The sequence below is a fragment of the Hirundo rustica genome, chromosome 28 (assembly GCF_015227805.2).
Source record: "Hirundo rustica isolate bHirRus1 chromosome 28, bHirRus1.pri.v3, whole genome shotgun sequence".
Classification (NCBI taxonomy): domain Eukaryota; kingdom Metazoa; phylum Chordata; class Aves; order Passeriformes; family Hirundinidae; genus Hirundo; species Hirundo rustica.
In genome coordinates, this window is record NC_053477.1 from 3,650,133 (window position 1) to 3,678,004 (window position 27,872).

Below are 27,872 nucleotides of genomic sequence, written 5' to 3' on the forward strand. Positions count from 1 at the left end.
AACCTTTCCCTTCTCCAGAGGAACATTCCCAGCTCTCCCAGCCTGGCTCCAGAGGGGCTCCAGGCCCTGGAGCAGCTCCATGACCTCCGCAGCTTTCCCAGCAGCTCCACGTCCTTCCTGCGCTCCCCAGAGCTGGACCCAGCACTTCCCCACCTGAGCGGGGCAGGGTGGAAGATCCATGGAGCACGGATGATCCAGGTCACTGAAACACCCGGATCACCACGGGGTTCACACGAGGCAGGTGTGTGGGACGACGAAAATGGGAAACAAAAAAGCGAAACCTCTCGGCTGCAGCCTCCGTCCAGCCTGGGCTGTAATTTAAAACCATCCAGAGCCATCCCAGGTGAGACTCTCTCTATTTTCTCCCCCCTCCCGTCGGGTGAAGAGCTCTGCTCGGGATGCTCCGACCCATTAAGCTGGGCTGTAACTAAGCCAGTCCAACCCCCCTGCGGCCGTCTCCGTGCCAGTCTAAGTCTGCCTCGGTTTATTTTGGCTCAAGGCCGTTCCCAATCAAACCGCTGGCAGCGCCGGAGCCGTCCCGCTCTCACCCAGCCGGGTTTAGCGGCAGGTCCTCATGACTCAGGAGCTTTAAACCCGGCCTAAACCCCACCACCAAGGTTTTGGGGTGCACCCACATCCCCAGCCGCCCCGACCGGGCAGGGAACAGCCGCGTTCCCAGCGGGAAGCGGGTGCCACTCGTGCCGTGTCACCGTCACACCGGCGTCGGTGCGAGCCGAGCGTGGGGCTGGGCACTCGTGGAGTTTCCCAGTTTTCCTCCGGAGCAGGGATTCCCCACGGGACCCTCTCCCGTGGGTGCCGGTGGGGCTGAGCAGACCCGCGCCCCTCCGCTGTAAATCGGGAGGAACTCGGGCGGTGTCGTCGTTACCGGACATAACTAAGCGATGAGGAGGGGAGGTTTAATTTCATTTTTGGGGAGGGGTCCCCGCTCTGCCCTGCGGGGCCGTGGGAGCCGGGCACGCAGCGGGAGCCCCGCAGCATCCCCGGCGCTGCGGCTGCGGGAGCGCTCCCACCGTGGGAACGCGGCGACAAGGAAGGACAGGGAGTGGGGGAGGCCACTCCTGGGGGCTCAGCGGGACCCCCTCCTCACCCCCGCGGCTCGGGGCGGTGTCGCCCGGGCTGGCGGATCCCCCCTCCGCGCCCCGCGCCCGCCCCGCACCTCGGCAGCGCCGGGGGCGCCGGAACCGGCGGCCAAAGAAGGGAGCGGAGGCGGGGCCGGATCCAGGCCTTGTATGGCGCTTCCCCTCGGCCGCCCGCCCGCCGCCGCCCCGCTCGCTCCCCCCCTCCCCGTTCCCCCCCGTTCCCCCCCGCCGCCGCCGCCGCCGCCGCCGCCGCGCTCCCCCCGGGCCGCGCCGGGCCAGGGGCGGGGGATGCGCTGGATGAGGGGAGGGGGGGCTGCGGCTCGGGGTGGGGGTGAGAGACGGAGAGAGGGGGTGCAAAACGAGGAGAGTGCCCTGAGAAAGATGGGGGGGGATAAAGGTGTGATGGAGAGGGGGCTGTGTGCAGGATGGGGGGGTTCTGCACGGGTTGAGGGGGGTCTAAAAAGGGTGGGGGGCTCTGCAGAGGGTAGGGGGGACTCGTAATGGAAGGGGGTTCCGCAGATGGGGGGGCACCCCCGCAGCTGTTGGGGTGCAGTGAATGGGGGGGGCTGCAGTGGATGAGCGGCCCTGGAGTGCACGGGGGGGCTGAAGTTGATGTGGGGGGTGCCCTGAAGCGAATGTTGACCCTGAAGTTGATGGAACACACGGGTCCCTCCTTCCCCCGCGGTCACGAACAGCCCAATTCGGGGCTCGCTGCCCCCCCCCCCAGCCCCGGCAAGGCTCCCCCCGCCCACCCCGCCCCGAGCTGCCGCCGGCACCGAGCAGCGACGCTGCCCGGGCCTCGCTGCACCTCCAGCCCCGGCCCCCGGTGTGTCCGTGCCCCCCGTGCCCGCTCCCCTCCCGTAGCCCGGATTTCACTCCCATGGCAAAGCCGGCCCTGCAGGAATTGGGTAAGTGGAGCTATTGCAACACAGCATTTTTCCATACATTTGCTATATAACTCGGAGGGTTTTAAAGATAGCATCAGTTGGCACACTTAGCACGAAACCACCTAATTACTGACGCCTTGGAAGTGCCAAACTTTTAAAGGGGGGAGGTGAGGTTAAAATCACAGGCGACCAACAAGTGTTACCTGTTTTTAAAGTATTCCGAGCGCTGCTCTCCGCGGCAGCCGGGACGTGGGGAGGGGGCGGCTCGGGGCAGAGCCATCCCCTCTGTCACCACTGCCACGGCACCGAGGGGCTGCAGGGCTTCTGCAGCCCCCCTCTCCCGCTCTCTGACCCTCTCCTTCCCACCAAACTCCACTGCCTGGCGCTGTGGCTTTCCCCGCACGCCTCCCATCCCGTTCCTGCGCCAGCTCGGGCTGCGGGATGGGCTTTGCGGCCGGTCCTGGTCTCCACTGGAGGGGAAAAAAAAAAAATCCTCCCTGTAAGAGCCTGGCTCTGAGCAGCCCCGGAGGCGGCCGCAGGGTCAGGCACGGCGGGGGCGGACTGTCCCCGCGCCCCCGCTGCTTCCCCGGGGGGAATGATCCGGGCTGGAAGGGCTGGAGCGGCCGCCGCCTGCGGGAGCGGCCCCGCACGGCGCGGGGGATGCAGGGCAGAGGGGGAGACCCCCGGTGGGTGTCCGGTGCGCCGTGCCCGGTGCAGGACGCCTGGTGCGTGCCCGGTACCCTGCGCTCGGTGACGAGCGCAGCGTGCCCGCTGCCCCGTGCCCTGCGCGGGGTTCCCGGCGCCCACCGCCCGGTGCAGCGTGCCCGGTGCTCGGGGCAGGATGCCCGCTGCCCCTTTTCCGGTGCAACCTGCTTGGTACCCGCTGCAGGTTGCCCGGTTCTCGGTGCAGGAAGCCCGGTACCCCTGATCCGGTGCGGGATACCCGGTCCCGGTTCCCATCTCCCGGTGCAGGATGCCCGGTACCGGGTACCCCTTCCCGGGTGCAGCACGCCTGCTGACCGGTCCCCTTTGCCGGGCGTCCGCTGCCCTGTCCCCCTTGCCGGGTGCCGGTTCCCGGCTCCCCTTATCCCGATATCCGGCTCCCGGTTCCCTTTTTGCCCGGTGCAGGGTCCCCGGTCCCCCTCTCGCGGTGGCCTGTCCCCCTTCCCCGCGCTCGCCGGCCCCGCTTCCTGCTCTCTCCAACGTTCCATTGTGCGGAGCTTCCATTGTGACGTCTCGGCCTCGGCTCGGCTTTGTCTGTCCATATATGGGCAGCTACGTCACGGAGCGCTCCCGCATAAAGGCCCCGCGGAGTCCCCGGCGGAGCAGTCGGGCGGCAGCGAAGGAACCGGCGAGCGGAGCGGGGCCGAGCGCGGGGGGAGCGGGGCCGGGAGCCGGCGACAGAGACAGAGAGAGAGAGAGGAGGGGTTAAATCCTCCCCCCCACCACCACCACCACCAGCAACCCCCCCCCCACCCAGCTTCTACAACCACATCTGCCAGCCAGATCGCCCCCTCCCCCTCGAGGAAACACCACCAAGGGACCCACGGAGGACCGCGCCCCCCCCGCGCCCCCTCCTCCGCGGCCACCCCCGGCCCCCCCCCCCCCACCCCCCCCGCCGCCTCCTCCTCCTCCTCCCCCCCGCCGCCCCCGCCCCAACTTTTCTTCTTGCATGATTTCCCTCGCACGGATTTGCCACTCGGATGTTGTTTCCTCGGGAGCTGAGCTCGGAGCCACGTTGAACCAGCCTTTTCCTCCAGTGCTATGACAGGCAAACTACTGGAGAAGCTGCCGGGGACCATGAACACTTTGATGAACCAATTGCCTGACAATCTGTACCCAGAGGAGATCCCCAACTCTTTGAATATCTTCTCCAGCACCAGCGACTCGGTGGCTCACTACAACCAGATGGCTGCAGGTAAAGGCGGCGGAGGGGGGGGGGGAGGAAGGAAAATGGGGAAAAGGCAGGAGCGGGGGGGGGGGGGAGCCGGTGGGGCGAGGAGGAGGATGCTGTGGGTAGGGTGTCATGGAGCCTCGGAGGGAAGGGAAGAGCTGGGGCTGGGGTGCGTTCCCCCCCCCCCGCACCCACCCACCGCTTTCCTCGCCGTGTCTCCGCGCGATCGCTGCAGGGCTCCGCCGAGCGCTGCCGCCGCCGCCGCCGAGCCGCCGCCGCAGGTACGGGGGAACGGCGGCCGGGCTCCGCGGGGAGGAGAAGCCGGGTGGAAAAAGCCAGAGGGGCCGAGAGGCCGAGGGGATAGGCCGGGCACCCCCGTGTCCGCGCAGGGGCCGCCCGCCCTCGCCGGGATCCGCGCGGGTGCGGAGGCGCCGCGGACGCGAGTGGCCGTGGCGGCCGCTCCCCCCCCACACACACCCCGCAGCGGCGGCGGCGTGGGCTCCCCGGGACGCGGCGCCGACTTTTCGCGGAGCGCGGGGTTTTGGGGGAAAAGGGGAGCGGGGCCAGCACAGGGGGAGGATCTGGGGGGGCACAGGTGAGCGCCGAGGGCGGCGGGGGCGGGCGCTCCCCGCGTGTTCCCGCTCCCACGCGGAGCCCCGCCAGGCTAAACCCCCACTCCCCCCCCCCCCCTCCCCATCCCCGTGTTTCTCCTCGCCGGGGCTCGGCGCAGGGAAGGCGGCGAGTTGGTAACGGCGTCGGCGGCCGCAGCCCCGGCTCCGCGGAGTGCCCAGCGCTGCCGGGGCTGGACGGGGAGGAATCCTACCTGTAGCCGCAGGTACCTCCTTCCCCCGGCGGCGCGGCGGTGGGGTGTCCCCCCCCACCCATCCATCCATCCGCCCACCCACCCACCCTCCGGGCAGCTCCTCGCGGGGGCGGCGCGGGCGGCCCCGCATCGTCGGGACCCCCGGCAGGCAGCGCCGCATACGCGGGGTGGAAGCAGCGAGGGGAAAAGCGGCGGGGGGGAGCGGGAGGGAGGGGGAGCCGGTGCGTCCCCGGAGCATCCCCCGGTGCGTCTCCGGTGCTCCCTCCCGGGCCCCTCCCGGCTCACCCTGCCCCGCTTCTCTCGCACTTTGCAGATAATGTTATGGACATTGGCTTAGCGAACGAAAAGGCCGGTCAGGAATTGTCCTCCTACTCGGGCACTTTTCAACCCGCCCCGGGCAACAAGACTGTCACCTACCTGGGGAAATTCGCTTTCGACTCGCCCTCCAACTGGTGCCAGGACAACATCATCAGCCTGATGAGCGCCGGCATCCTGGGGGTGCCGCCGTCCTCGGGCGCGCTCACCAGCACGCAGAGCTCGGCGGGCAGCATGGGGCCGCCGCAGGGCGAGGTGGACCAGATGTACCCCACGCTGCCGCCCTACTCCTCCTGCAGTGACCTCTACCCAGAGCCCGTCTCCTTCCACGACCCCCAGAGCAACCCCGGCCTCACCTACTCCCCCCAGGATTACCAGGCGGCCAAGCCCGCCTTGGACAGCAACCTGTTCCCCATGATCCCAGACTATAACCTCTACCACCACCCCAACGACATGGGCACCATCACGGAGCACAAACCCTTCCAGAGCTTGGACCCCATCCGCGTCAACCCGCCCCCCATAACCCCGCTGGAGACCATCAAGGCCTTCAAGGACAAGCAGATCCACCCGGGTTTCGGGGGGCTGCCGCAGCCGCCCCTCACCCTCAAGCCCATCCGACCCCGCAAGTATCCCAACCGGCCCAGCAAGACGCCGCTCCACGAGCGGCCCCACGCCTGCCCGGCCGAGGGTTGCGACCGCCGCTTCTCCCGCTCCGACGAGCTCACCCGCCACCTGCGCATCCACACGGGCCACAAGCCCTTCCAGTGCCGCATCTGCATGCGGAGCTTCAGCCGCAGCGACCACCTCACCACCCACATCCGCACCCACACCGGCGAGAAGCCCTTCGCCTGCGAGTTCTGCGGCCGCAAGTTCGCCCGCTCCGACGAGCGCAAGCGGCACGCCAAGATCCACCTCAAGCAGAAGGAGAAGAAGGCCGAGAAGGGCTCGGGCGGGCAGCCCCCTGCCGCGCCCCCCGCCGCCGCCGCCACCACCTCGCCCCCCGTCGCCCTCGCCCCCGCCGTCACCACGTGCGCTTGAGGGATTGTGGGGGGCGGCGCGGTGTCACCCCCTTCTCCTCCCCTCGGCCTCGGCACCGCTCCCGGGGGGGGAACCCCCACGGTGTTCAGGATACCGGGGTTGTCGCTGCCACGGGTCCGCTCTGCCCGCACCCCGGATCGACCCCGGCTCCGGGCTGCCCGCACCCGGATCCTGCCCGCGCTTGGATCGACGGGACCCGCGCTGCCCCGCACCCGGATCGCCCGGACCGGCGCTGCCCGCGCCGGGATCGCCCGCACCACCCGGATCCCGGCTGCCTGCTCCTCCCGCACCTTCCACATCCCGGCCGCTTCCACCCGCACCGCCCGGGGCCGGGCCGCCCGCACCGCCCGGATCCCTGCCGGCTGCCTGCTCCTGCGACTCGCGGATCCCGGCTGCCCGCACCCTTCCTCGCCCGCTTCTCCCGGATCCCTGCTGCCCGCACCGTGTTCCCGGATCCCTGCTCCCGCACCTGGATTACTCGCACCGCCCGGATCCCTGGATTGCCCCATCCCGGCTCTCCCGGCTCCGACTCTCCCTCACCCCACCGCCCTCACCCGGCTCCTCCCGGCTCCATCCCGCCCGGCTCCGGGCTGCCCGGGCGGCGGATCCCGGGAGTTTTCCCGGCTGGCCTGGATCCCAGGGCTCGGGCCGACCCGCCCGCCCTTGCCGGGGCTGGCTGCTCCGGGATCGGGGTCTCCCCTCGGACCCGTCCTGCCCGGCTGCCCCGGGGCTGGGAGCTCCAGGATCTGTGAGGGAACGGACGGACGGACGGATGGATGGATGGATGGACAGAAGAATGGACGGACGGACGGACGGACGGATGGATGGACAGAAGAATGGATGGACGGACGGACGGACGGATGGATGGATGGATGGACAGAAGAATGGATGGACGGATGGATGGATGAAAGGATGAATGGATGGATGGATGGATGGATGGGTGGATGAAAGGATGGATGGATGGATGGATGGATGAAAGGATGGATGGATGGACGGATGGGTGGATGGATGGATGGGTGGACGGACGGATGGAAGGAGCTGATCTGGCTCCTCTCCTCGCAGGGCCTGGAGCCCCCTTTGTCCCCCCCCGGCCCCGTGTCCCCCCGTGTCCCCAAGCACCGGCTCCCCGTGTTGGAGGTAAGAGGGCTCAGCCCCCCAAGCCTGGCGGGGCGGGGGGCGGCTCTGCGGGTCCCCCCAACTCCGGGGGGCAGCGGGGAGCGATGTCCCGGCAGCAGCTTTTGGGGTTTTGTTTTCTTATTTTTTTGTTTTCTTTTCCTTTTTATGATTTTTTGTTTGTTTGGTTTTTTTTTTGTTTTTTGTTTTGGTTTGTTTTCAGCAGAAGGGAAATTCTTTACAGAAATACAGGGAAAAAAAAAGAAAAAAAAAAAAAAAGCACCCCAGTATTTTGCTGAATACTTTTTTATAATGTGAGATATTTTTATTTTATTTTATTTGGTCACTTTAAAACAACCACCCAACTATGGAGGAGAAAAATCAATTAGTCCTCTATTTTATTTTTTTTATTATTATTTTTTCTTTTTCTTTCTCCTTCTGGTATGTGCATGTCATTGCATGACTGCTCTGATTTTTTTCTTCTTTTGTTTTAATAAAACTGTGCTCAGACATTTAAGCTAAACTAAGCAAAAATAATAATGAGTTAAAAAGAAAAAAAAATCTTTGTTGCCAAAAGGTCGTGCTATCCAGGTTTGATGTCTGCATGTGAAAAAAAAAAACCACAAAAAAACACATTAAAAACATACAAAAAATAAAGAGAAGAGGAAGAATGCAGTCTAATTTATGTGAACTGAAAGGAACAGAAAAAAACAAAAACAAAAACAAACCACAATCAGGTTTAACCACACAAACCTAAGGGAATGATATTTTTTGAAAGACTTTTGTATAAAGTTGAGTACTTAGAGAAAAAAAAAAAAATCATACCAGATGTAATATATTTTGTGGATGTTTTTATTTCTTGGATTTATAGTACCTTATACTAAGGTTAAAAAAAAAAAATTATGCTTGATATTGTGAAAAGGTGATAATTTTCACACACATTTCATTTGCTCATTTGTCATGTTGTAATGCAAATATGATAGTTAATGCATACAGCATTTTTAAGGGAAAAAATCAGAAATATTGAACTGATGTATTGTTGTACCATTTGCACTGTGAGCAAATGCTAATGCAGTAAATATATTGTGTTTGCTGACAATCAAAATCTGTAGTAAATATCTTTATTTGCTTAAAAACGATCCGTATTGGTCCGGAAAGTAAAAAGAAAAGGTTTTAATGTGCAAGGGGAGTGTAAAAATGTGCAGGGAACTGGGTGCTGTGTCTCTTTACGGGCGACTTTGAAACCTGTCTGTACAGATTTTTTTTTTCCCCCCTCTCCTAGCGCTGTATTTCCTTAAATATTATTTTTCGACGGGAATTTTTCAAAAAAAAAAAAACCAAAAACCCACCAATAACCCACTTTTTTTTTTTTTTTTTTTTCCCTCAGTTTCCCCCCTGCTCCCTCTCCTTCAGTTTTATCCACAGGACAAGACCCAGCTGGGTGACCCCGAAGGCGACCGGCTCCGTCCTCGCGTCTCCTCTTTCCCGGGATGGGGGGAACCCAGCCGGGTCTGGGGGCACCCAACCGGGTCTGGGGGCACCCACCCTCTCCCCAAACCCCGCCACGTCCTTGCTTTGCCCTTGTCCTCCCGTCCCGTTTTTCCCGTGCCGCCGCCTTGACCCCGTCACCATTTTGCCGGCGGCTTCCGCGGCCGCCGGGATAACTTTGGGCCGCCAAAGAGGATCGCGCCGCTTCAGCCGGTGATGCCCCCGCGCCCTTCGCCCGCCAAACCGCCCCCTGAGGATTTTATTTCTTCTTCTTTTGTTTGTTTTTTGGTTTTTTTTTTTTTTTGTTTGTTTTTTTTTTGAAACCCCAGCCCGGATCGCTCGGGATAAAAATAACCCACTTGGGTTTCAGCGCCGGCGCTGGCACGGGCACGAGGAACGAGTGGGAAGACGGAGTTTTGGAGGCGCTTGGATGTTTGGAGTGGTGGCGTGTGGTGGTTGGATCTTTCCCCAAGGATGGAAGCCTGAGGCTCCCGGAGCTGGGATCGTGCTGGAGGATCCCAGAGCGGGCGTCCGGGGGTCCCTGGGTGCGCGCCGGGCTGGAGCGTGTCCGGTCGAGTTCCCCACAAGGTTCCTCTTTCCCGAGGCCTTGCCGCCGGTGCCGGTGGCTGGTGTCGGCACCGTGGTCTTTCCCGGCGTTCCCAGGGTTTGGAAGCGTTGTCGGATTTCCTACTTTTTGATTTGGATCTTGCAGCCGGGCCTGGAGGAGCTGCTCCAGCGTTTCCAGGGCAGCTCTGCTCATTCCCAGGGGCGTTTGTCGAGCTCCCTGGTTTGGAAAGGCTTTAATTCGGGGCGAACCAGGGGCTGACGGCGACTCGGGGCACAGCTGGCCCAGCCAGCGGCGGCATCTCGGGGCGTTGAGGACTCGGCTTCGGAGCCCACGGGTGCCGTGCTGGGTGGGCCCCACTGTCCCCGCGGGGATTCCCGGTGCTTTGAGTGTTTGGGATGGACTGGGACGAGCTGGGATCGTCCTTCGCTCTGTGCTCCGGAGGTGCCGCAGCCACGAGGGGCTGCGGGATGGTTTGGGAGCCACGGGCCCCCGCCGTGTCCCCGTGTGCGGCTCAGGCGGGCAGGAACCGGCCCCCAGCAGCACCCGAGGGTGCTGTGCTGGTGCTGGAGGTGCCCGTCTCCACCCGTGGCCGGCGCTGGAAAACGCTGGAGATCCCGGGAACGGGCACAGCCGAGGAGCTGCCCCAGCGAGGAGCCACCCAAGGTCGCACCAAGGCTTTGGGCTCCTCCTGCGGGCGAGGAGGAAGAGGAGGAGGAGGGAAGGAGCCCACCAGGCCTTGGGGACCCGCTCTGGCAGCCAGGCCCGGGCGTCCCGCTGGGCAGGACGCCCCTGGCGCGGAGCGGGAAGGTGAGGAGCACCCTTGGGTGGCAAAAGCGCGGGGAGTGCATGCAGCACCTTGCACGAAAAAATGTTGGTTGCTACGGAAACACGGCACTTTCCATGCCCGTTCTGGGCTGTCTGTGTTCTGGGGAGGAGGGAAGGGCTTCCAGTCACGTACCAGCTCCACAGAACTTGCTGCCTCTCCCTCCTCGACGGGAGCGCCGGGGTCCCCAGCAGGCCACCGAAGCCTCGCTCCTCCCTGCTGAGGGTCTTCGAGGCTCTGCAGGACGTGGTTGGATCCAAGAGCTCTCCACGGGATGGGATTTGCTGCTCAGGGGGAGCACCGAGAGCGGCGACCTCGTGCCCGGGGTCGGGAGCGACGAGGACTCACAGCCAGAAGCTTCTGGTGTGCAGCTGGACTACAGATGTTGGTGGGATCCTTCTCTGAGCTTCTCACCTCTGCCTCAGCTTCTGCCACTGCCTGGATGGTTCTGGATGGTTCTGGATGGCCTGACCCCCATCTCCCACGCCATGGGACCGTGTGGATCCATCCCCACCCCTGGATGAACGTTCTGGAGGAAGGAGCCCGGACTCATCCTCCCGGCACGTGCCCGGGACTGGGGGACAAGCAGCAGAGCCTCCATGGAAGACGTTCCCCGAGTGCTGTGGCCACCAGGACGACAGATCCAGGCTCATCCCAGCCCTGTCTTGTCCCATCCCCTGTGCCCCGAGGTGACAGTGAGGGGCATCACCGTGGGGACAGGGCCAGGAGCAGCAGCCTGGCCCAGCTGGCCGCCAAAACCTTCCTGACCCCAGCCTTCCTCTTCCTCCTCACCCTGCCCACACCAAGACAGGATTGTGGGGAACCCTCCTGGCTCTGACACCCACCAGCGCCCCCAAATCCATCCCTTTCCCTCAGGCCACCTCGGAACCTCCCCTCTCCACCCATCCCGGCACTAAATGGGACACCGGTGGGGGCCGGTGCCTCCCCCCAACCCCCGGATCTGCCCCCCTCCCTGCTCCTTTTGGCCTAATCCCTGTCCTCACCGGTGTCGGTAACACCTTCCCAGTTTAGCATCATCCTCCCTGGCTGTAATTACCGCGCTGTTTACCTCCACCTGCTAATTGATAAAGCCACCCCTGGCGCCCGGCCCGGGGCCTCCGCCCCGTGCGCTGGCATGCGGCTGGTGTCACCGGCCCGCTGGCACCCAGCCCGTCGCCACCCCCAGGATGTCACCCTGGGCTCGTGACGGCGGGTCCGAGGGCACCCAGGTCTCGGGGGGGCTCTGCTGCATCCCGGGGTCAGGGGTGGTGGTGGTTGGTGGGTCGCTGCTGAGGACACGGTGGGGTTTTGGTCACCAAAATGACTTTGCTGCCCGACCCACTCCTGTCCGGCGTCCTCGAGATGGATTTGGGGGGTTTCTCCCCAAAATTGGGTGCTCCTGCTCTTCCAAAGGTGATGCAGATCTCTTGGATTTCCTTGACGGGGGCAGTCCTGCTCCTTCTCCTGCTCTCGCCCACTCCAGGGTGTCCCTGGGCATCCCCTGCCCTCGCCCATCCCAGGATACTCCCGGGAATCCCTTCCCTGTGCCCTCGCCCACCCCAGGGAATAACCCTAGGCTTCCCCTCCCTGCCCTCATCCAGCTCAGGATGCTCCAAGGAAATTCCTGCCCCTCTCCCACCCCAGGGATGCTCCTGGGCATCCTCTCCTTGTGCCGCTGCCCACTCCGGGGTGTTCCTGGGCACTCCGCACTCCTGCCCTCACCCGCTTTTGGGATGTTCCTGGGCATTTCCTCCCCATGCCATCGCCCACCCTGGGGATAATCCACAACATTGCTTCTTGCCCACCCCAGGATAACCCAGGCAATTCCTTCTCCTTCCCCACCCCGGGATAACCCAGGCAATTCCTTCTCCTTGCCCACCCCGGGATAACCCAGGCAATTCCTTCTCCTTCACCACCCCGGGATAACCCAGGCAATTCCTTCTCCTTCCCCACCCCGGGATAACCCAGGCAATTCCTTCTCCTTCACCACCCCGGGATAACCCAGGCAATTCCTTCTCCTTGCCCACCCCGGGATAACCCAGGCAATTCCTTCTCCTTGCCCACCCCAGGGATAACCCAGGCAATTCCTCCTCCTTGCCCACCCCAGGGATGATCCCGGCAATTCCTTCTCCCTGCCCACCCCGGGGATGCTCCACAGCTCCCAGCGGTTTAACTCCACCCCCTCCCGCCCCATTTCCAGCCTTCGCGCCCCAATCGGACGAATTTCAGGGTCTTCTCCCCGCGCGCCCTGCCCGTGACGTCACGCTGCCCCGCCGTGTGACGTCACGCCCGCAGCGCGTGGCGTCACGGCGGCCCCGGAGGGGGCGGGGAGCTGCTCGCGGAAGGGGCGGGGCCGAGAGCGGCGGCGCTTCCGGGAGCGGCGCGGGGCGGAGGGGGAAACATGAGCTGGTGAGTGCGGGGGGACCCCGGGACCCCGGGAACAGCGGGAACGGGAGCGGGGAACCGGGAGCGGGAACGGGAACGGCGGCACCGGGAGCGGGGCGGGCCGCGGGGAAAGGGAGCATCGGGAGCGGGGCTGCCGCGGGGAACGGGAGCACAGGCACCGGGAACGAGGCAGGCACCAGGAACGAGACAGGCACCAGGAACGAGGCAGGCACCCGGAACGAGGCAGGCACCAGGAACGAGGCAGGCACCAGGAACGAGGCAGGCACCCGGAACGAGGCAGGCACCAGGAACGAGGCAGGCACCAGGAACGAGGCAGGCACCGGGAACGAGGCAGGCCGCAGGAACGAGGCAGGCACCAGGAACGAGGCAGGCCGCAGGAACGAGGCAGGCACCAGGAACGAGGCAGGCACCAGGAACGAGGCAGGCCGCGGGGAACCGGAGCACCGGCACCGCGACACGGTGGAGGAACCGGGACCGCCGGGAGCGGGAGCGGAGGAAGGCGGGGGAACCGGAACCGCCGGCACTGCCCCGCCCGGTGCCGGCTCCTCAGGCTGGGCACTGCGCTGGGGAGGAGCCGGGGACGGGCTCGGAGCGGGCCCCGCTGCTGGGCGGCCTTGGCCCAGTGGGAGCCCCAGTGCAGGGCCTGGAGCGGAGCTGGTGCTGGCCTGGAGAGGGTCCCGGTGGCTGGCCCCAGTGGGGTCCCCAGTGCTGTCCCGGTCCTGGTTGGGTCTGTCCCAGCCCTAATTTGGTTTGTCCCAATCCTGGCCAGGTCTGTCCCAGTCCTGGCCTGGTTTATCCCAGTCCTGGTCAGATTTCTCCTGTTGCTGGCCAGGTTTGTCCCAGTCCTGGCCAGGTTTGTCCCCATCCTGTTTGAGTTTCTCCCAGTCCTGGCTGGGTTTGTGCCAGTCCTGTTTGGGTTTATCACAGTCCTGTTTGAATTTATCCCAGTGCGGTTTGGGTTTATCCCAGTCCTGTTTGGGTTTGTACCAGTCTTTTTTGGGTTTATCCCAGTCCTGTTTGGATTTGTCCCAGTCCTGTTTGGGTTTGTCCCAGTCCTGTTTGAGTTTATCCCAGTCCTGTTTGGGTTTGTCCCAGTGCTTTTTGGGTTTATCCCAGTGCTTTTTGAATTTATCCCAGTGCTTTTTGGGTTTATCCCAGTCCTGTTTGGGTTTGTACCAGTGCTGTTTGGGTTTCTCCCAGCCCTGGCCAGGTTCATCCCTGCTGTCCCTGTGGTCACGCACACAGGTGTGCACCCCTCACAGCACCCCCTGACCCCTGCCCAGGTGCTGCTGCAGGTACACGGAGGGTCCCCAAATGTCCCCAATAGCTCAGAAACGCTGTAAAACCACCTCCAGCTCCATGGCAGTAAAGCATTTTTCCTTAAAAAAAAAAAAAAGGACAGAGGAATTCTTGTGTGTTTGGACGCACTTGTTCCTTTGGTGCTTGTTGAACTGAATTGTATTAGAAATTAATAATATTAGAAATAAATCCGGGCTGACGTGTGTGATTTCCCATCCTGGGTAGTCCCGGAGATCCAGCGCTGTTGTGAGAGGCAGAGGATGGGATGGATCAGGGACTCAGAGGGCTTTTCCTTGCCTGGAAAGTCGAGTTCCACGGTGACAATGGAAAATTTTTTGGGTTGGGAGCTGTGGAAGTTGTGGTTTGGAAATGTGCCACAGGAAGGTAGCGAGGCACACACAGGTACTGATTAAAACCGGGCATCTGGGCTAAAAATACACATTTATGCACTGGCATCACTTTGGCTTTGCTTTACTCACCTCAGAACAGCAGCAGTTATGGACAGTGGTGGCTAACGAGGGCTTGGAGCCAACTTTTCCAGGGAATCTGAAGGAATGGACTCTGGAAGTGACCCTCTGGTCCAGCAGGAGCTTCAGAGCCAAAAAGCGAGGAATAAACAATCCCTAAATAACCTGTTGTATGCGGAATAATTTGGCTGCAGGGTCTCCCCACACTCCCCGGTGTCCGTCCGTCCCCGGTGACTGTCACTTGTCACCACAACACGCCTGGCTTTTTCTGGGACACCTTCCCCCAGCAGATCGTGACATTTTCTCCTCTTTCCAGCGAGGAATCCAAGCTTGCGCCCGGCCAGCGGGGCGAACCGGGCGATTCCGAGCCTCCTCTCGCTCCTCCGGAGTGCGGCTGACGCACGAGGGGCCCGGAGCCCGCGGGGTTCCGGCACAATCGCCCTCAGTCCCGCTCCTTCCCGGGATGAATCGGGGCATTCACGGGCGCGGGGCTTCGGGGCCCGGGCGTGACGTCGGCGGCAGCGCTGGCACACGTCGGGGTCGCGCCCCGCCGCTGGAATGTCACGGCCCGGCCCCGCTGGCGCTGCTGTGACGTCGCTGCCGAGCGGGAGAGCTTTGTTCCGGCTTTGTCCCGGCCTTGTTCCAGCTTTGTTCCAGGCCTGGCCGCTTTGGGAAGCAGGGGCTTTGCTCAGCTCCCCCGTGCGTCTCTTAGGCCCCTCTCTTAGGCCCCGGTTAGTCTTGGGTTGAGCCCTCTCTTCCTGGGGCTTGGCTGCTGCAGCTGAGGAAGAGGATGGAGCTCCGTGCTCAGCTTTGTCTTGCAGGGCCGGGAAGTGGCGCAGGCTCCCGGGGCTCCGTATCCTAAGGTTTTTTAGGGGAGAAAAGGGAAATCTCCAGAGATATAAGGGCTGTTGGCAGGCGGATGCTGTGTTGAGTGGTGTGGGGTTAATCCCGGGCTCCGTGTAAGCTCCCTGTGCTGCATGAGGGCTGGGAATGCCCCCAGGAACACAGGGAATGCTCCCAGGAACACAGGGAATGCCCCCAGTAACACAGGGAATGCCCCCAGGAACACAGGGAATGCTCCCGGAACACAGGGAATGCTCCCAGGAACACAGGGAATGCCCCCAGGAACACAGGGAATGTTCCAGGAACACAGGGAATGCTCCCAGGAACACAGGGAATGCTCCCAGGAACACAGGGAACGCTCCCAGGAGCACAGGGAATGCCCCCAGGAACACAGGGAATGCTCCTGGAAACACAGGGAATGTTCCTAGGAACAGAGGGAATGCTCCCAGGAACACAGGGAATGCTCCCAGGAACACAGGGAATGCTCTCAGGAGCACAGGGAATGCTCCTGGAACACAGGGAATGCTCTCAGGAACACAGGGATTGCTCCCAGGAACACAGGGAATGCCCCCAGGAACACAGGGAATGCTCCCAGGAACACAGGGAATGCTCCCAGGAACACAGGGAATGCCCCCAGGAACACAGGGAATGCTCCCGGGAACACAGGGAATGCTCTCAGAAACACAGGGAATGTTCCAGGAACACAGGGAATGCTCCCAGAACACAGGGAATGCTCCCAGGAGCACAGGGAATGCCCCCAGGAACACAGGGAATGCCCCCAGGAACACAGGGAATGCTCCCAGAACACAGGGAATGCTCCTGGAACGCAGGGAATGCTCCCAGGAACACAGGGAATGTTCCCAGTAACACAGAATGCTCCTGGAAACACAGGGAATGTTCCTAGGAACAGAGGGAATGCTCCCGGGAACACAGGGAATGCTCTCAGGAACACAGGGAATGCTCCTGGAACGCAGGGAATGCTCCCAGGAACACAGGGAATGCTCTCAGGAACACAGGGAATGCTCCCAGGAACACAGGGAATGCTCTCAGGAACACAGGGAATGCTCCCAGAACACAGGGAATGCCCCCAGGAACACAGGGATTGCTCTCAGGAACACAGGGAATGCTCCCAGTAATACAGAATGCTCCTGGAAACACAGGGAATGCTCTCAGGAACACAGGGAATGCTCCCAGTAACACAGAATGCTCCTGGAAACACAGGGAATGCTCTCAGGAACACAGGGAATGCTCCCAGTAACACAGAATGCTCCTGGAAACACAGGGAATGTTCCTAGGAATAGAGGGAATGCTCCCGGGAACACAGGGAATGCTCCCAGGAACACAGGGAATCCTCTCAGGAGCACAGGGAATGTTCCAGGAACACAGGGAATGCCCCCAGGAACACAGGGAATGCTCCCAGGAACACAGGGAATGCTCTCAGGAGCACAGGGAATGCTCCTGGAACACAGGGAATGCTCCAGGAACATGGAATGCTCCTGGGAACACAGCGATGACCCTTGTACCGACACAGAAAAACTGTTCCAGGGGGCTCCTGCTGGTGACAGAGCCTGGATTGAACCCCGAAATTCCTGATTCCTGGCAGTGAGATTCCTAGAAATTCCTTTCTAGGCTGAGCTTTATTTAGAGCAGGAGTAGGCTCTTTTTGGGACACAGCCTTGCATGGACACCTGAGGTGTTTCTGGAATCTCAGCCGAGCTCCCTGGCTTCCCTTAGGCCTTGGATCGGGATCTCTTGGAGCATCCTCATCCCCCTCTTCCTCATGTGCAATCCAGTGATTCCCTTGGCCATCACTCCTAAAAGTAAAGGGAACGGAGGGCTGGATTTGACTGTATCATCCCCTTACTGCCTCATTTTTTAACTTCATAAAGTGTTTTATAAGGTTCCCCCAACCGCCTCAGGTCAAACCTGTTAACCAGACTCCCAAACATTCCCTGCTTGGGTTTCCCACTCCCCTCCAGGTGAATTCCCACCGGGAAAAGGGGATTTTCAGCCAGCTCCATCTCTGCAACAGCTGCTGTTTACTGGGAGGAGAAAACGCGGGGAGCAAACGTTGATGGGGAGCGTGAAGCTCAGGCAGGGCTGGGGGACGGAATTGCCCCTTGGCAGGGAGCTCTCCAAGGGGACTCCGGAGCTGGAATCCGCGGGAAGGCAGAGCGGGAACGGGCGGTTACACAGTGATTGACTGTCGGAGTGGCTGCGAGGGATTTCTGGGATATTCAGGGATGGGGGGAAGCAGGAGCTGGCTGTCTCTCCCCGAGGATGGGAGGCTGGGTGGGTTTGCACAGCCTCAGAGTGGGGTTGTTGGTTATTCCCGGTGTTTTCCATGTTCTGATTTGCACAGGTTGTTGGTTATTCCCGGTGTTTTCCATGTTCTGATTTGCACAGGTTGTTGGTTATTCCCGGTGTTTTCCATGTTCTGATTTGCACAGGTTGTTGGTTATTCCTGGTGTTTTCCGTGTTAGGGATTTGCACAGGTTGTTGGTTATTCCCGGCGTTTCCATGCCATGGATCTGCACAGGCTGTTGGTTATTCCCAGTGTTTTCTGGTTTATAGATCTGCACAGGTTGTTGGTTATTCCCAGTGTTTTCCATGTTATGATCTGCACAGGCTGTTGCTTATTCCCAGCGTTTCCATGCCATGGATCTGCACAGGTTGTTGGTTATTCCCGGTGTTTTCCATGTTATGGATTTGCACAGGTTGTTGGTTATTCCTGGTGTTTTCCGTGTTAGGGATTTGCACAGGTTGTTGGTTATTCCCAGTGTTTTCCATGTTAGGGATTTGCACAGCCCCAAAGTGGAGTTGTTGGTTATTCCCAGTGTTTTCTGGTTTATAGATCTGCACAGGCTGTTGGTTATTCCCGGTGTTTTCCATGTTATGATCTGCACAGGCTGTTGGTTATTCCCAGCATTTCCATGCCATGGATCTGCACAGGCTGTTGGTTACTCCCGGTGTTTCCATGCCATGGATCTGCACAGGTTGTTGGTTACTCCCGGTGTTTTCCATGTTATGATCTGCACAGGTTGTTGGTTATTCCCAGTGTTTCCATGCCATGGATCTGCACAGGTTGTTGGTTATTCCCAGCGTTTCCATGCCATGGATCTGCACAGGTTGTTGGTTATTCCCAGCGTTTCCATGCCATGGATCTGCACAGGTTGTTGGTTACTCCCGGTGTTTTCTGGTTTATGGATCTGCACAGGTTGTTGGTTACTCCCGGTGTTTTCCATGTTATGATTTGCACAGGTTGTTGGTTATTCCCAGCGTTTCCATGTTATGATCTGCACAGGCTGTTGGTTATTCCCAGTGTTTCCATGCCATGGATCTGCACAGGTTGTTGGTTATTCCCAGCGTTTCCATGTTATGATCTGCACAGGTTGTTGGTTATTCCTGGCGTTTCCTTGCCATGGATCTGCACAGGTTGTTGGTTATTCCCAGTGTTTTCCATGTTGTGATCTGCACAGGTTGTTGGTTATTCCCAGCGTTTCCATGCCATGGATCTGCTCAGGTTGTTGGTTATTCCCGGTGTTTTCCATGTTTTGGAGCCGTGGCCACGCTGTGCAGGTGCAAACACAGCCCCAGGTGCCGTTTTCTCCTCTCTGAACCAATGCCGATCTTTTTCTGGAGCCCAGCGTGGCCGACGGCGGCGCTCCCCCTTCCCTGGCGGTTTCAGTGATACTGGGATCGGGAGATGAGCCCGGGATGAAATGAACTGGGATGAGGCAATGGATACCAGAGCGCTGAGCGAGGCTCCCAAACACCTCCCTGCCACCCTGTGCGAGGAGGCGCTTCGCACATCCCAAAGTTTTTATCGTGCCGAGCATCTCCCGGGGTGGAGCAGCTGGGAAGAGCCACCTTCCCCTGCCACCGTCCCAGGCCTCGGAGTGCTTAGTCCTTAAATTGTTCATTTCTCCACCTGTTTCGTCCAGGTACCTCCAACCCAGTGCTCCGGTCGAGCCACAACCGCGTTTCACAACCGTGCTTAAAATGGATATTTTTGTAGCATAGTCAGGGCCTAAAACAGCCCTGCAAAATTCTGCTCGCCCACGCGCCTGGCGTGAGTAATTTTCTTTTGATGGGTGAGTAAAATATCTTCTTTTTTTTTTTTTTTTCTTTTTTTTTTTTCTTTTTTTTCCCTTCTTTTTTCCATGCTCCTCTCGGAATGGGTGGGAGAGAGGATTCTGACATTATTTTTTGATTCGCTTTACACTGACACAGCGCCCGGCTCCGTGCAGGATGCAGAGGGACCCGCTCCCAGCAGCTCGTCCCTCCGCTGCCAAACTTCGGGAAGGTGCCGTGTTTTCCTTGGCCTGACCTAAAATCCAGAAAAATCGATGTTTGCACCTCTTTTTTTTTTTTTTTTTTCCCCTTCCTTCTTTTTACACCTCTCTTACCCTTCTCCCCCGCTGCGGCAGCAGCTCTGACATCCCTGCTTGGCTTTAAAGCCTCCGAGTTCCCAGGGCTGGGGTTGGAATCCAGGTGGGAGCGCTCACCTGCGGCATTCCCGAGGGATCTCATCCCTCCCATCCCCAGCCGTGCCCTCCCCTCCCATCTCCGCGAGGAGAGCACCCAAACGGGGATTTGGCGCAGAGTCTCCCTCGACAGAAGCTGTTTGTGATCCGTTGGAATCAATTTTTTTTCTTTTTTTTCTTTTTTTTTAATTTTTTTTTTTTTTTTTTTTGCCTCGGCGCTGTGTTTGGAGCGGTTGCCATGAGTTGCTGGGAAGGGGGGAGCGGGGTGGGACGGTTTCCATGGACACGCCGGGAGCGCAGCGAGGAGGCATCCGGGAGATTCGTGCCTAACCTGAGCCTGCCCTCCTTGCCTGGCTCACCTGGGCACGGCTGCCATCCCCTCCCGCCCGTGGATTTGCGCTTTTTGGGTGGTTTTTAGGGACGAGGGATCTTGAGTTTTCCGAGATTCCCGTGCGCTGGGTTTCCTTGCGCGGGTTGGGATGAGGCTCTGGAATGTTGCTCAGCAAAGGCCTCTCAGCTTCTTTGGAGCTTCCTGGCTTTCCCTTATCCTGGAAAAGCGCTTCCCTAAACCCCCATCCCGCAGGGAAGCTTTATCCGAGCGGAGAGGGAGGAGAAGCTCAGCCGAGTTCTCTCCGTAGCAGAGTGGGAAGGTGAAGCTTCACATCCTTCCTGGAGCGCTCCCGACCTTCCTGTCGGGATTTGCAGGAGCGCTTGGATCCCTCTGGGACGAGCAGGAGCTTTTCTGGATGCGGCCGCACCTTGAGCCGAATCCATTCCCAACCCAGGAGCTTCCAAAGGGAAGAGCTCAGGGAAGGAGCCACTTTCTGCTTTGGGATGGTTTTTTGTCCGCGCAGAGGACCAGGTGTAAAGGTTTTTAGAATCCTTCGTGCCAAAATCCTTGGGAAAACCAGGCTGGGAGGGTCGGGGTCACCGCCGCAGCGCGGGAGGCTGGGTGTCATCCTCCTGCCTGCAGGCACGGAGAGGTTTCTTTCCGGTGAAGGAATTGAGATTTTTGGTGGAATTTCAAAGAGTGAGAAGCTCTGGCGGGGATCCAGGCGATGCTGGCGCTTGGGGTTTCGATGAGAGAGAGAGAGAGAGAGAGAGAGAGGGGGAAAAAAAAATCCCTGAAACTTTCCACGGGAAGCGGGCACTTCCCACAAAACATGGATTTAGCCGGTGGTCTGGCAGCGGTACCAGTAAAAACCAGTTTCGGCCACCAGTTCATGCCAAAGCGGCACCTGCGGGTCCCCTGCCAATGCCACTCGTGCCCACCTGGGGCGGGAATACTGAATTCAGGGGCTCCGTGTCACTTTTCCCAAATTAATGAACATCCAAACTGCCCCAGCCCCTGCTGTCCCTGTCCCTGCTTGTCCATCCGTCTGTCCGTCCTTCCCTCCCTCCCCAGTCCCTGCCTGGCAGCTCAGCGTCCCCGGGGGCAGCATTTTATCAGCTGTGGGTGAAAATATTTGGTGTTTATCCCTCGCTTATCTGCCAAGGGCCTTCTGGGGCCTGATTAGGGGTGGCAAAGCTGGGAGATGGGATCACATCCCGCGTGGAATTCATCCCCTGGGCACGCTCTGAGCTCCATCCCTGCTCCCCACGGCCAGGGGTGATGCCAGGCTTTGATGGCCACGCCAGGAAAGGACAATTCCGCCCTAATTTCGCGAGGATTGAGCGATTCCTGCTGACGATTCCCCTTCCAGGGGAGTGGGAGCTCCACGTTTTAAGGCTCAGCTCCCCAGAGACCTCATCGAGCTGTATCCCTTTCCCCTGCCTGGGAGGTTTTTATTTCCAGCTCTCCCGTGCATCCAGGGGAGAATTCGCTGCTTTGGCGTGCGTGGCCCTGCGTTTGCACATGGAGAAGGCAAGTAAATAGATGAGATTGCCGAGGAAAACTTGGGAGAAAATCAGCCACAGCTTCTCCCACCTTCCCCTCCCTGGGGTTCCTGAGCATCCCCGAGTAGAGCTCGCAGGATTCTCTCCACCCACACTTTTTTTTTTAATTTTTTTTCCCCCCCCCCCCTACTTTAAGCTCTTCCCACCCTCTCCCTGCGGTGTTTCACCCTCCTCCCTCCCCTCTGAACCCCGTTGTTTTCCCAAACTCCAGGTGGGCAGGGGGCTGCCAGGGGTTGGGATGTTCCCCCCATGGGCTGGGAAGGCTCCGGCTGTGACTCAGCGCTCTCGGCTCTTCAGGAACGGGATTTCAAGGGATTTCACACCCCAAACACAGCCCCAGCTTTCTCTCTCGCTCAGCAGAAAGCAGCCATCAGGGGGAAAAAAAAAAAAAACCAAACAAAATAAAAAAACACCGATTCTGGGGTGGGGTTTTTTTGGTGTTTATAAAGCCAAGCTCAGCTTTGGAGGTACGAGGGAGATCCGTGGGAATTCGTGGCAGGGGTGGACACGGATCCACCTCCCCCCAGTTTGTTTGTGTTATTCCCCATCGTGCGTTTTCTGACCAGAAAAAGAAGAAAAAAACCAACTTAATTTGGAAGCACACGGTTGTGGTGTTGCTGTGGCAGCTGCACTTTGTCCCCCCGGAATTTTGCAGGCAGGGACACGACTCCCAAAGGGACGAAAATTCGGTGCCAGCAGCAGTTTCGAGGCGTGGGGTGAATCCATTTGGTTTTAAAAGCTCCAATAAAATCCATACCTTTCATCTTCTTTATTTTTTTTTTTTTCTTCCTCCTTTCTTTCCTGCTCATCCATCTTCCCCCCCCCCACCTCCCAACCCTCCCAGAGAATCATATTAAAAGGCAGTGATTTAGAAACCAGGAAAATTATGTAAAATTGTAAAAAAAAAAACCCCAAAACCCGAGGAACAGACCTGACTTGCACAAGGTTATTTTTTTTAGAGGTTTTACTGAGACAGACATAATTACCAAGTGGCATCACGATGCTGATAGAGATATTTACTGCTGCACGGGGGATTTGCAGCGCTCCTCTGACTTCCCTTTGTTTCTGGGAGGAAATAAATAAAAAAAAAAAGAGATTTTGTTTTGGGGTTCCTCTCCCTCCGTGGTGGGGTGAGGATGGGGAATGGGATGGGGCAGCACCCTCTGTGCTCCTCCTGTCTTCCCTTCCCTTCCCAGCTCTGATACCCAACCAAAGCTGAGCCGTGGCTTTTCCTACCCCGCATCCCCCCCGTTACCAGAATTCCCTGGATTTCAGCGTTTTTCCAGTGCACAGCACCGCTTTGGGGTGCTCTCTGTACCCCCCCAGCTGTGCACAGGGAATGCTTTAATCACCTTTTTAATTATCCTTTCCCACTAAGAACCAGCCTGGCTCCAGCTCCCCGCTTCTTCCCGCTCTGCCAGAGAGTGGCAAACTGGTTTTTAACTGGGATAACACTCCCCCCAGAACAAAATCCTCTTTTTTTTTTTTTTAATCCTTTCACCACCAAGTTGATGGCATCACTTCCAAAAACATCAAGTGACGGCACCTGGCTGCGGGTGGCGGGAGGGAGGTGCCTCATTTCGGTTTATATTTGACCCACGGAGGAAAACACAAAGGGGGAAAAAAAAAAAAAATTAAAAAAAAAAAAAAAATCCATATATTTTTGTTTTCTTCCTGTAAGGCGCCACACCCCCCAGTTATTGACGGGGGAAATTATACAGCAGAGTGGTGTTTGTTTATAAAAGGAGGCTGATTCACGCTGCCACAGGAGCTGGAAAGGGTTAAACCCAAAATTACACCGGTCCCGGGCGGAGAACCATAAACAGGAAGTTCTCCCGAAAAAAAAAATAAAAAAAAAAAAAATTAAATTTAAATTTAAACCTGGTGACTCAGGTTGGCTCCGGAGCTGCTCAGGGAGGGTCACAGGGGGTGCAGCCCTGGATTATTCCCGGCGGGTAATTACGGCGTTGGGTTGAAAACATCGGGAAAAGTGGGAAGAGCGAGGTTCGGAGTTTGGATAATCCGGGTTTTTTTTTTTTCGCTTCATCCCGCTCGTTCTTCCATTGCAAACTCTTTCTCCTGTTGCTGGATTTTACAGCAGGTTACACTGATTAAAAAAAATATATTTCCTGAGGTTGCAGCTGTTGGATGGAGCTGGTGGGAAGCAAATGGAAAACCAGCGATGGGAGGCAGCGGGAGCAGCGGCCACCACAGCCCCAAAATCCGTGGCTTTAGCTCAAGTTTTGTGCAGCAGCATGAGAATTTGGGCTGGTCCAGTCCAAATTCTCAGGAGGAGACTCAGACGCTTTCCCAGGAGCCCCTGGAGCAGATTTGGGATGGGATGGGATGGGATGGGATGGGATGAAGATGAGCTGGAGGTGAAACATCTCTGGCAAAAAAAAAAAAAAAACAACCCCAAACACTTTAATGTCATTATGACCTCAATTTCTTCTATTTATTTAAAGCATCACAACCCAGAAAACCCTGGGAGATTTTGACTGAGATGCTTTAACTAAGCAGCACCTCTTTAACTTAATTAAATCCATTGACAACAGCAGTTGAATTCCTGGATTTTCATTATACTGATAGGTGAAAGAAATCCAATTATTTTTAGGCCGCCTGCGTGGTTGCTCCCAGCTGACCCAGCCACCCTTACATATGTTGTGTAATTTATTTAGAGTACTCCTCACATTCAGGTAACCCAGATTTTCCTGGGAATTAGGGATTTTAAGAATGAAGGCTGTGCTGGCAGGTGAGCCGCTCCTCCAGCTGTTGGAGCAGAGGAATCCTTTGAAGCAGCTCGCAGCTCCAGACACCGGGTTGTTACTTTTTTTAATATCCTCTTTCTAAATATTTACAGGCTTTGTTTGGGTTGGTTTTTTGTTCTTTTGGTTTTGGTGTGGTTTTTTTTTTTTTTTTGTATTATTTTATCCTCCGCAGCAGGATAAAATTGGTTGTTGGTTTCAAGCAGCGCGGGTTCTTCAGCTGCTCGTGGAGCATCCTCACCTTGATTTGGGGTGGAGGGAGGATCTGGTGTGGGGCTGATCTCTGTGGGGTGGCTCTTGGAGAATCGAAGGGACCCACAGGGACCATCCAGTGCAGCTCCATTCACCCCAAAATCCCACCCTGTGCCCCCCTGGGAGCGTTGTCCAAACCCTGCTGGAGCTCTGGCAGCCTCGGGGCTGTGCCCATTCCCTGGAGAGCTGTGCCAGTGCTTATTCCAGCTTTTGGGGGAAGAACCTTTCCCTAAAACCCAGCCTGACCCTCCTTGGGTGTTCCTTGGGTCCTGTCACAGAGCAGAGGTCGGAGCTGCCCCTCGGGAGGAAGCTGTGGAATGCTGAGGAGCCTCTCCCAGCCTTTCCCAGCTTTTCCCAGCTTTTCCCAGCCTTTCCCAGCCTTTCCCAGCTTCTCCCAGCCTCTCCCAGCCTCTCCCAGCCTTTCCCAGCCTCTGGGGGGGATGCCCAGTGCCAGGAACGAGGGGCTGCCCCCCCAAAACAACCCCAACCCCAAGCGCCGGCTCCCCCGGCATCGTCGCCGCTCCCACGTTCCCTTCTCCTCTCTCTTTTCCAGGATCCCGTTCAAGATCGGGCAGCCCAAGAAACAGATTGTACCCAAGACAGTGAGTAAACCAGTTCCCCGTTTTTAGCTCCAGCCTGGGATCATGTGGCTGATGAGTCAAGCCCGGCACTTTGACTCGTCCCATTTTGCGGCGTGTGGGAGGGAGCTGGAGCAGCAGAACCTGTTGCCGCGTGTGACCAGCGCTCGGCTCCTCGTGCGAGGAGCGAGGGGGAGCCCCATCCTGGGAGAGTTGTTTTGGTTTGGGATCTGTTGGGATTATGGGTTTTTGGTTTTTTTTTTTTTGTTTTTTTTTTTTGTTTTATTGGGAGGGGCGTGCGCGCGCGTGTGGGGTGGGGGAAAAGAGCTCTCTTGGTCTGGCACAGTTTTCCTCGGAGATGGCTGAACGGGTTTGCTTCCTTCCTTCCTTCCTTCCTTCTTTCAGCAATGGCTTGTTTGTTCATCCTTTCGGAGCAGATGGAGGAGGAGGAGTGGTTCAGATCGCTGAATATAACTGTTTCCAAAGAAAGGCTTATAAGCTGAGATGCTTAGTGCTCGGGCGTGAATTAATTTGTGCTGCACAGCATTTGCTTTAAAAGCAAATTAAAAAAGCATTTTGTATTCCCGTGGATTTGAGGCTCCTACCCCAAGTGCTGCTGCTTGCAGCTGGCTGTGGTATTTTCCCTTCTTAAGCAGCTTGGCTTTACTTTTGTCCCGTGCCAAAAAAAAAACCCCAAAAAATTAAATCTGTGGAACCTCCCAGGAGCTGGCCCTGAAAACTCACCTGGAGACACCTGCTCTAAAAAAGGGAGCCCTGAGAGGCAGAGTGGGGCAGAGCTCGTCCCTCTACCAGCGCTGGTGACCTAATCCCCTGCACAGACTTGACATCCCTGATCCTTCCTCTCCGGGACGCTCGGCTAATTCCGCAGGGTGCGTGGGCACCCGCGCTCCTGGGGCAGTTTCTCCTTGGGACACGACATTTTCTCCCGGAGGCAGAGGGCTGATCCCACCGCTCCCTTCCAGGCTTGATTGTCATGTTTTATTTTAAAGGCTTTGGTGGTTGTCTGCTGCCGTGGAGCAGCGATTTTCTGCAACAGCTCCAAACTGTCAGCACAGAATTTCAGCCAGGCAGGCGACGGAGGCGAGGGCTGCTGAAATCCCTCCGCGGTTTTTTTCCGTGATTTCGGCCGCCCTTTTCCAGGGGCTGGCGATCCACCAGCAAGGTGCTGCTGCCTGTGACCCCTCAGGTGAGGCAGCCCAGCCTCGGCTCTTCACACCTCTCCCAGCTCGTGTCGGGAGCCCCCACATTCCCTGCTGCACGTTTTTGCCTTTCCCAGTGTTCCCAACGCCGATGTCCTTCCAGGCTGGGGCAAGAACCAACTGCTCTGGGAGTCTCAGCCGGCTCTGCTGGGCATCTCCAGCCCACCCACTCTCACATCCCAGTTGAATATATTCGATTCCCTTGCTGGTTTCCCTCCCCTCCTGCTGCCTTCGCTGTTGGGAGAGGTTTTTCTCCCCTAGAATCAGCCATCCCTGAGCTCAGGCTCCCTGCAGATGAGCGGAGGCACCTTTGAGCTCTTCCCTTCCCCGGAGCTGCTGGAATGTGCTGTTCTGAAGCAGTTGGCAGCCTTTGCTTATATATACATGTGTGTGTATTAAATAGAACAGCTCAGAATATCCGGCAGGCAGAGGTTCATTCAGCACCCAGAGCCTTTACAGCCCTTTTTCCTTTTCCTTCCTTCCTTCCTCAGCTCCCCAGGAACATGGGGTTTTTTTTGTTTTTTTTTTTTGTCAGCAAAGCTGGAAACTGATTTCTGAAAAACTTCCACTTGCTCTGGGATGATGATAATGATGATAATGATCATGATGCTGACGGTGATGGTGGTGGTGTTGCTCTCCAGGCACCAGATACAGAGAAAGCAGAAAACAGGAAGCCCTAAACCTTGGAACTTTGAAGAGCTCATCTCTTCAAAGCGGAACAAACGGCAGGAAACCACGGAAATCCCCCGGGATCAGGCATTCCATGGCGTGGTGTGGATGGGATGGGGTTGCTTTGAGCTGCAGGCCCCCAAATTTACCTCCCAGTTGCAGGCTGAGACGTTTCCATCTGTGCAGGCCTTGGGGAGCAGCAGCAGCAGCAGCAGCCAAGGGCTGGGATATTCCAGATGTTGGGCTCCGGAGCCCGCTGCAGGAAGTGGGGAAGGTGTGGCATCTCCAGGGCTGCATCCCAAGCCCGTCGGAAGGGAAGTGGTTGTGGGGAGAGGATCTCCCACTCACAGAGACCGGACCACAAAAGAGGATGGTGAGGGGGAAGGATAAGGGGAAAAAAAAAAAAACCCAACCAGCAGCGTTTGTTAGGATGTAACTTCTTTGGCTCTCCGTGAGGCCTGGGACTGGAGTCGGGAGAGGGGGGGTGGCTTTGCCGAGAGGCTCAGCGAGGCAGAGGAGCTTTTTTGTTGTCTCCGTGCTGGGGCTGGTGTCAGATCTAGGCCAGGAGTAAGTCCTGAAAAGCAATTTGCCTGGGCTGCCGAGGAATTAGTCATGACTCCCCGTGCCCACTCGCTTGTGATCCTTTGGAGAAGGGCACGGTGTCAGGCACGGTTGAGCTCTTGAGGGAGAAGGAAACCCCGGCAGAAAATATCAGCTGGTGAACCGAGGTGATCTCCCCCATCCCCAGACGTGGCTGTGCTTTGTTTCCACCTTAACCTGGGCAAATCCAATTCCAGACAGCGTAATCTGTGCCCTCCTCTCTGAAAAGAGCAGCTGTCACCGGGCTCCGGGAGCCGGCTGGGAGGATCTAATGCTGGGAGAGGAGAGGACCTGCTGTCAGCAGGGCCACGGGCCCACGGCCCAATTAAACTAATGCCCAG

General features: G+C 58.4%; 2 protein-coding genes across 3 annotated transcripts in view; both read left to right on the top strand.

Moving 5' to 3' along the window:
- The first annotated feature begins 3,656 nt into the window (after window positions 1–3,656).
- Window positions 3,657–6,057, top strand: EGR3 (early growth response 3). Its single transcript, XM_040087681.1, has 2 exons — window positions 3,657–3,905; window positions 5,018–6,057. Exons 1-2 carry the CDS (start codon window positions 3,752–3,754, stop codon window positions 6,055–6,057), a joined length of 1,194 nt encoding a protein of 397 aa, XP_039943615.1. The 5' UTR covers window positions 3,657–3,751.
- A 6,355-nt stretch (window positions 6,058–12,412) lies between these two features.
- BIN3 (bridging integrator 3) overlaps window positions 12,413–27,872 on the top strand; it is a 44,210-nt gene continuing 28,750 nt past the window's right edge. The window contains exons 1-2 of one of the 2 annotated variants that reach the window (XM_040087688.2): window positions 12,413–12,458; window positions 25,018–25,066. In XM_040087688.2, the coding sequence (XP_039943622.1) occupies window positions 12,451–12,458; window positions 25,018–25,066 (57 nt within the window). In that variant the 5' untranslated portion in view covers window positions 12,413–12,450. Of the gene's footprint in view, window positions 12,459–19,140; window positions 19,159–25,017; window positions 25,067–27,872 lie in introns of those variants that run through there. The other variant, XM_040087689.1, reaches the window with a different exon arrangement.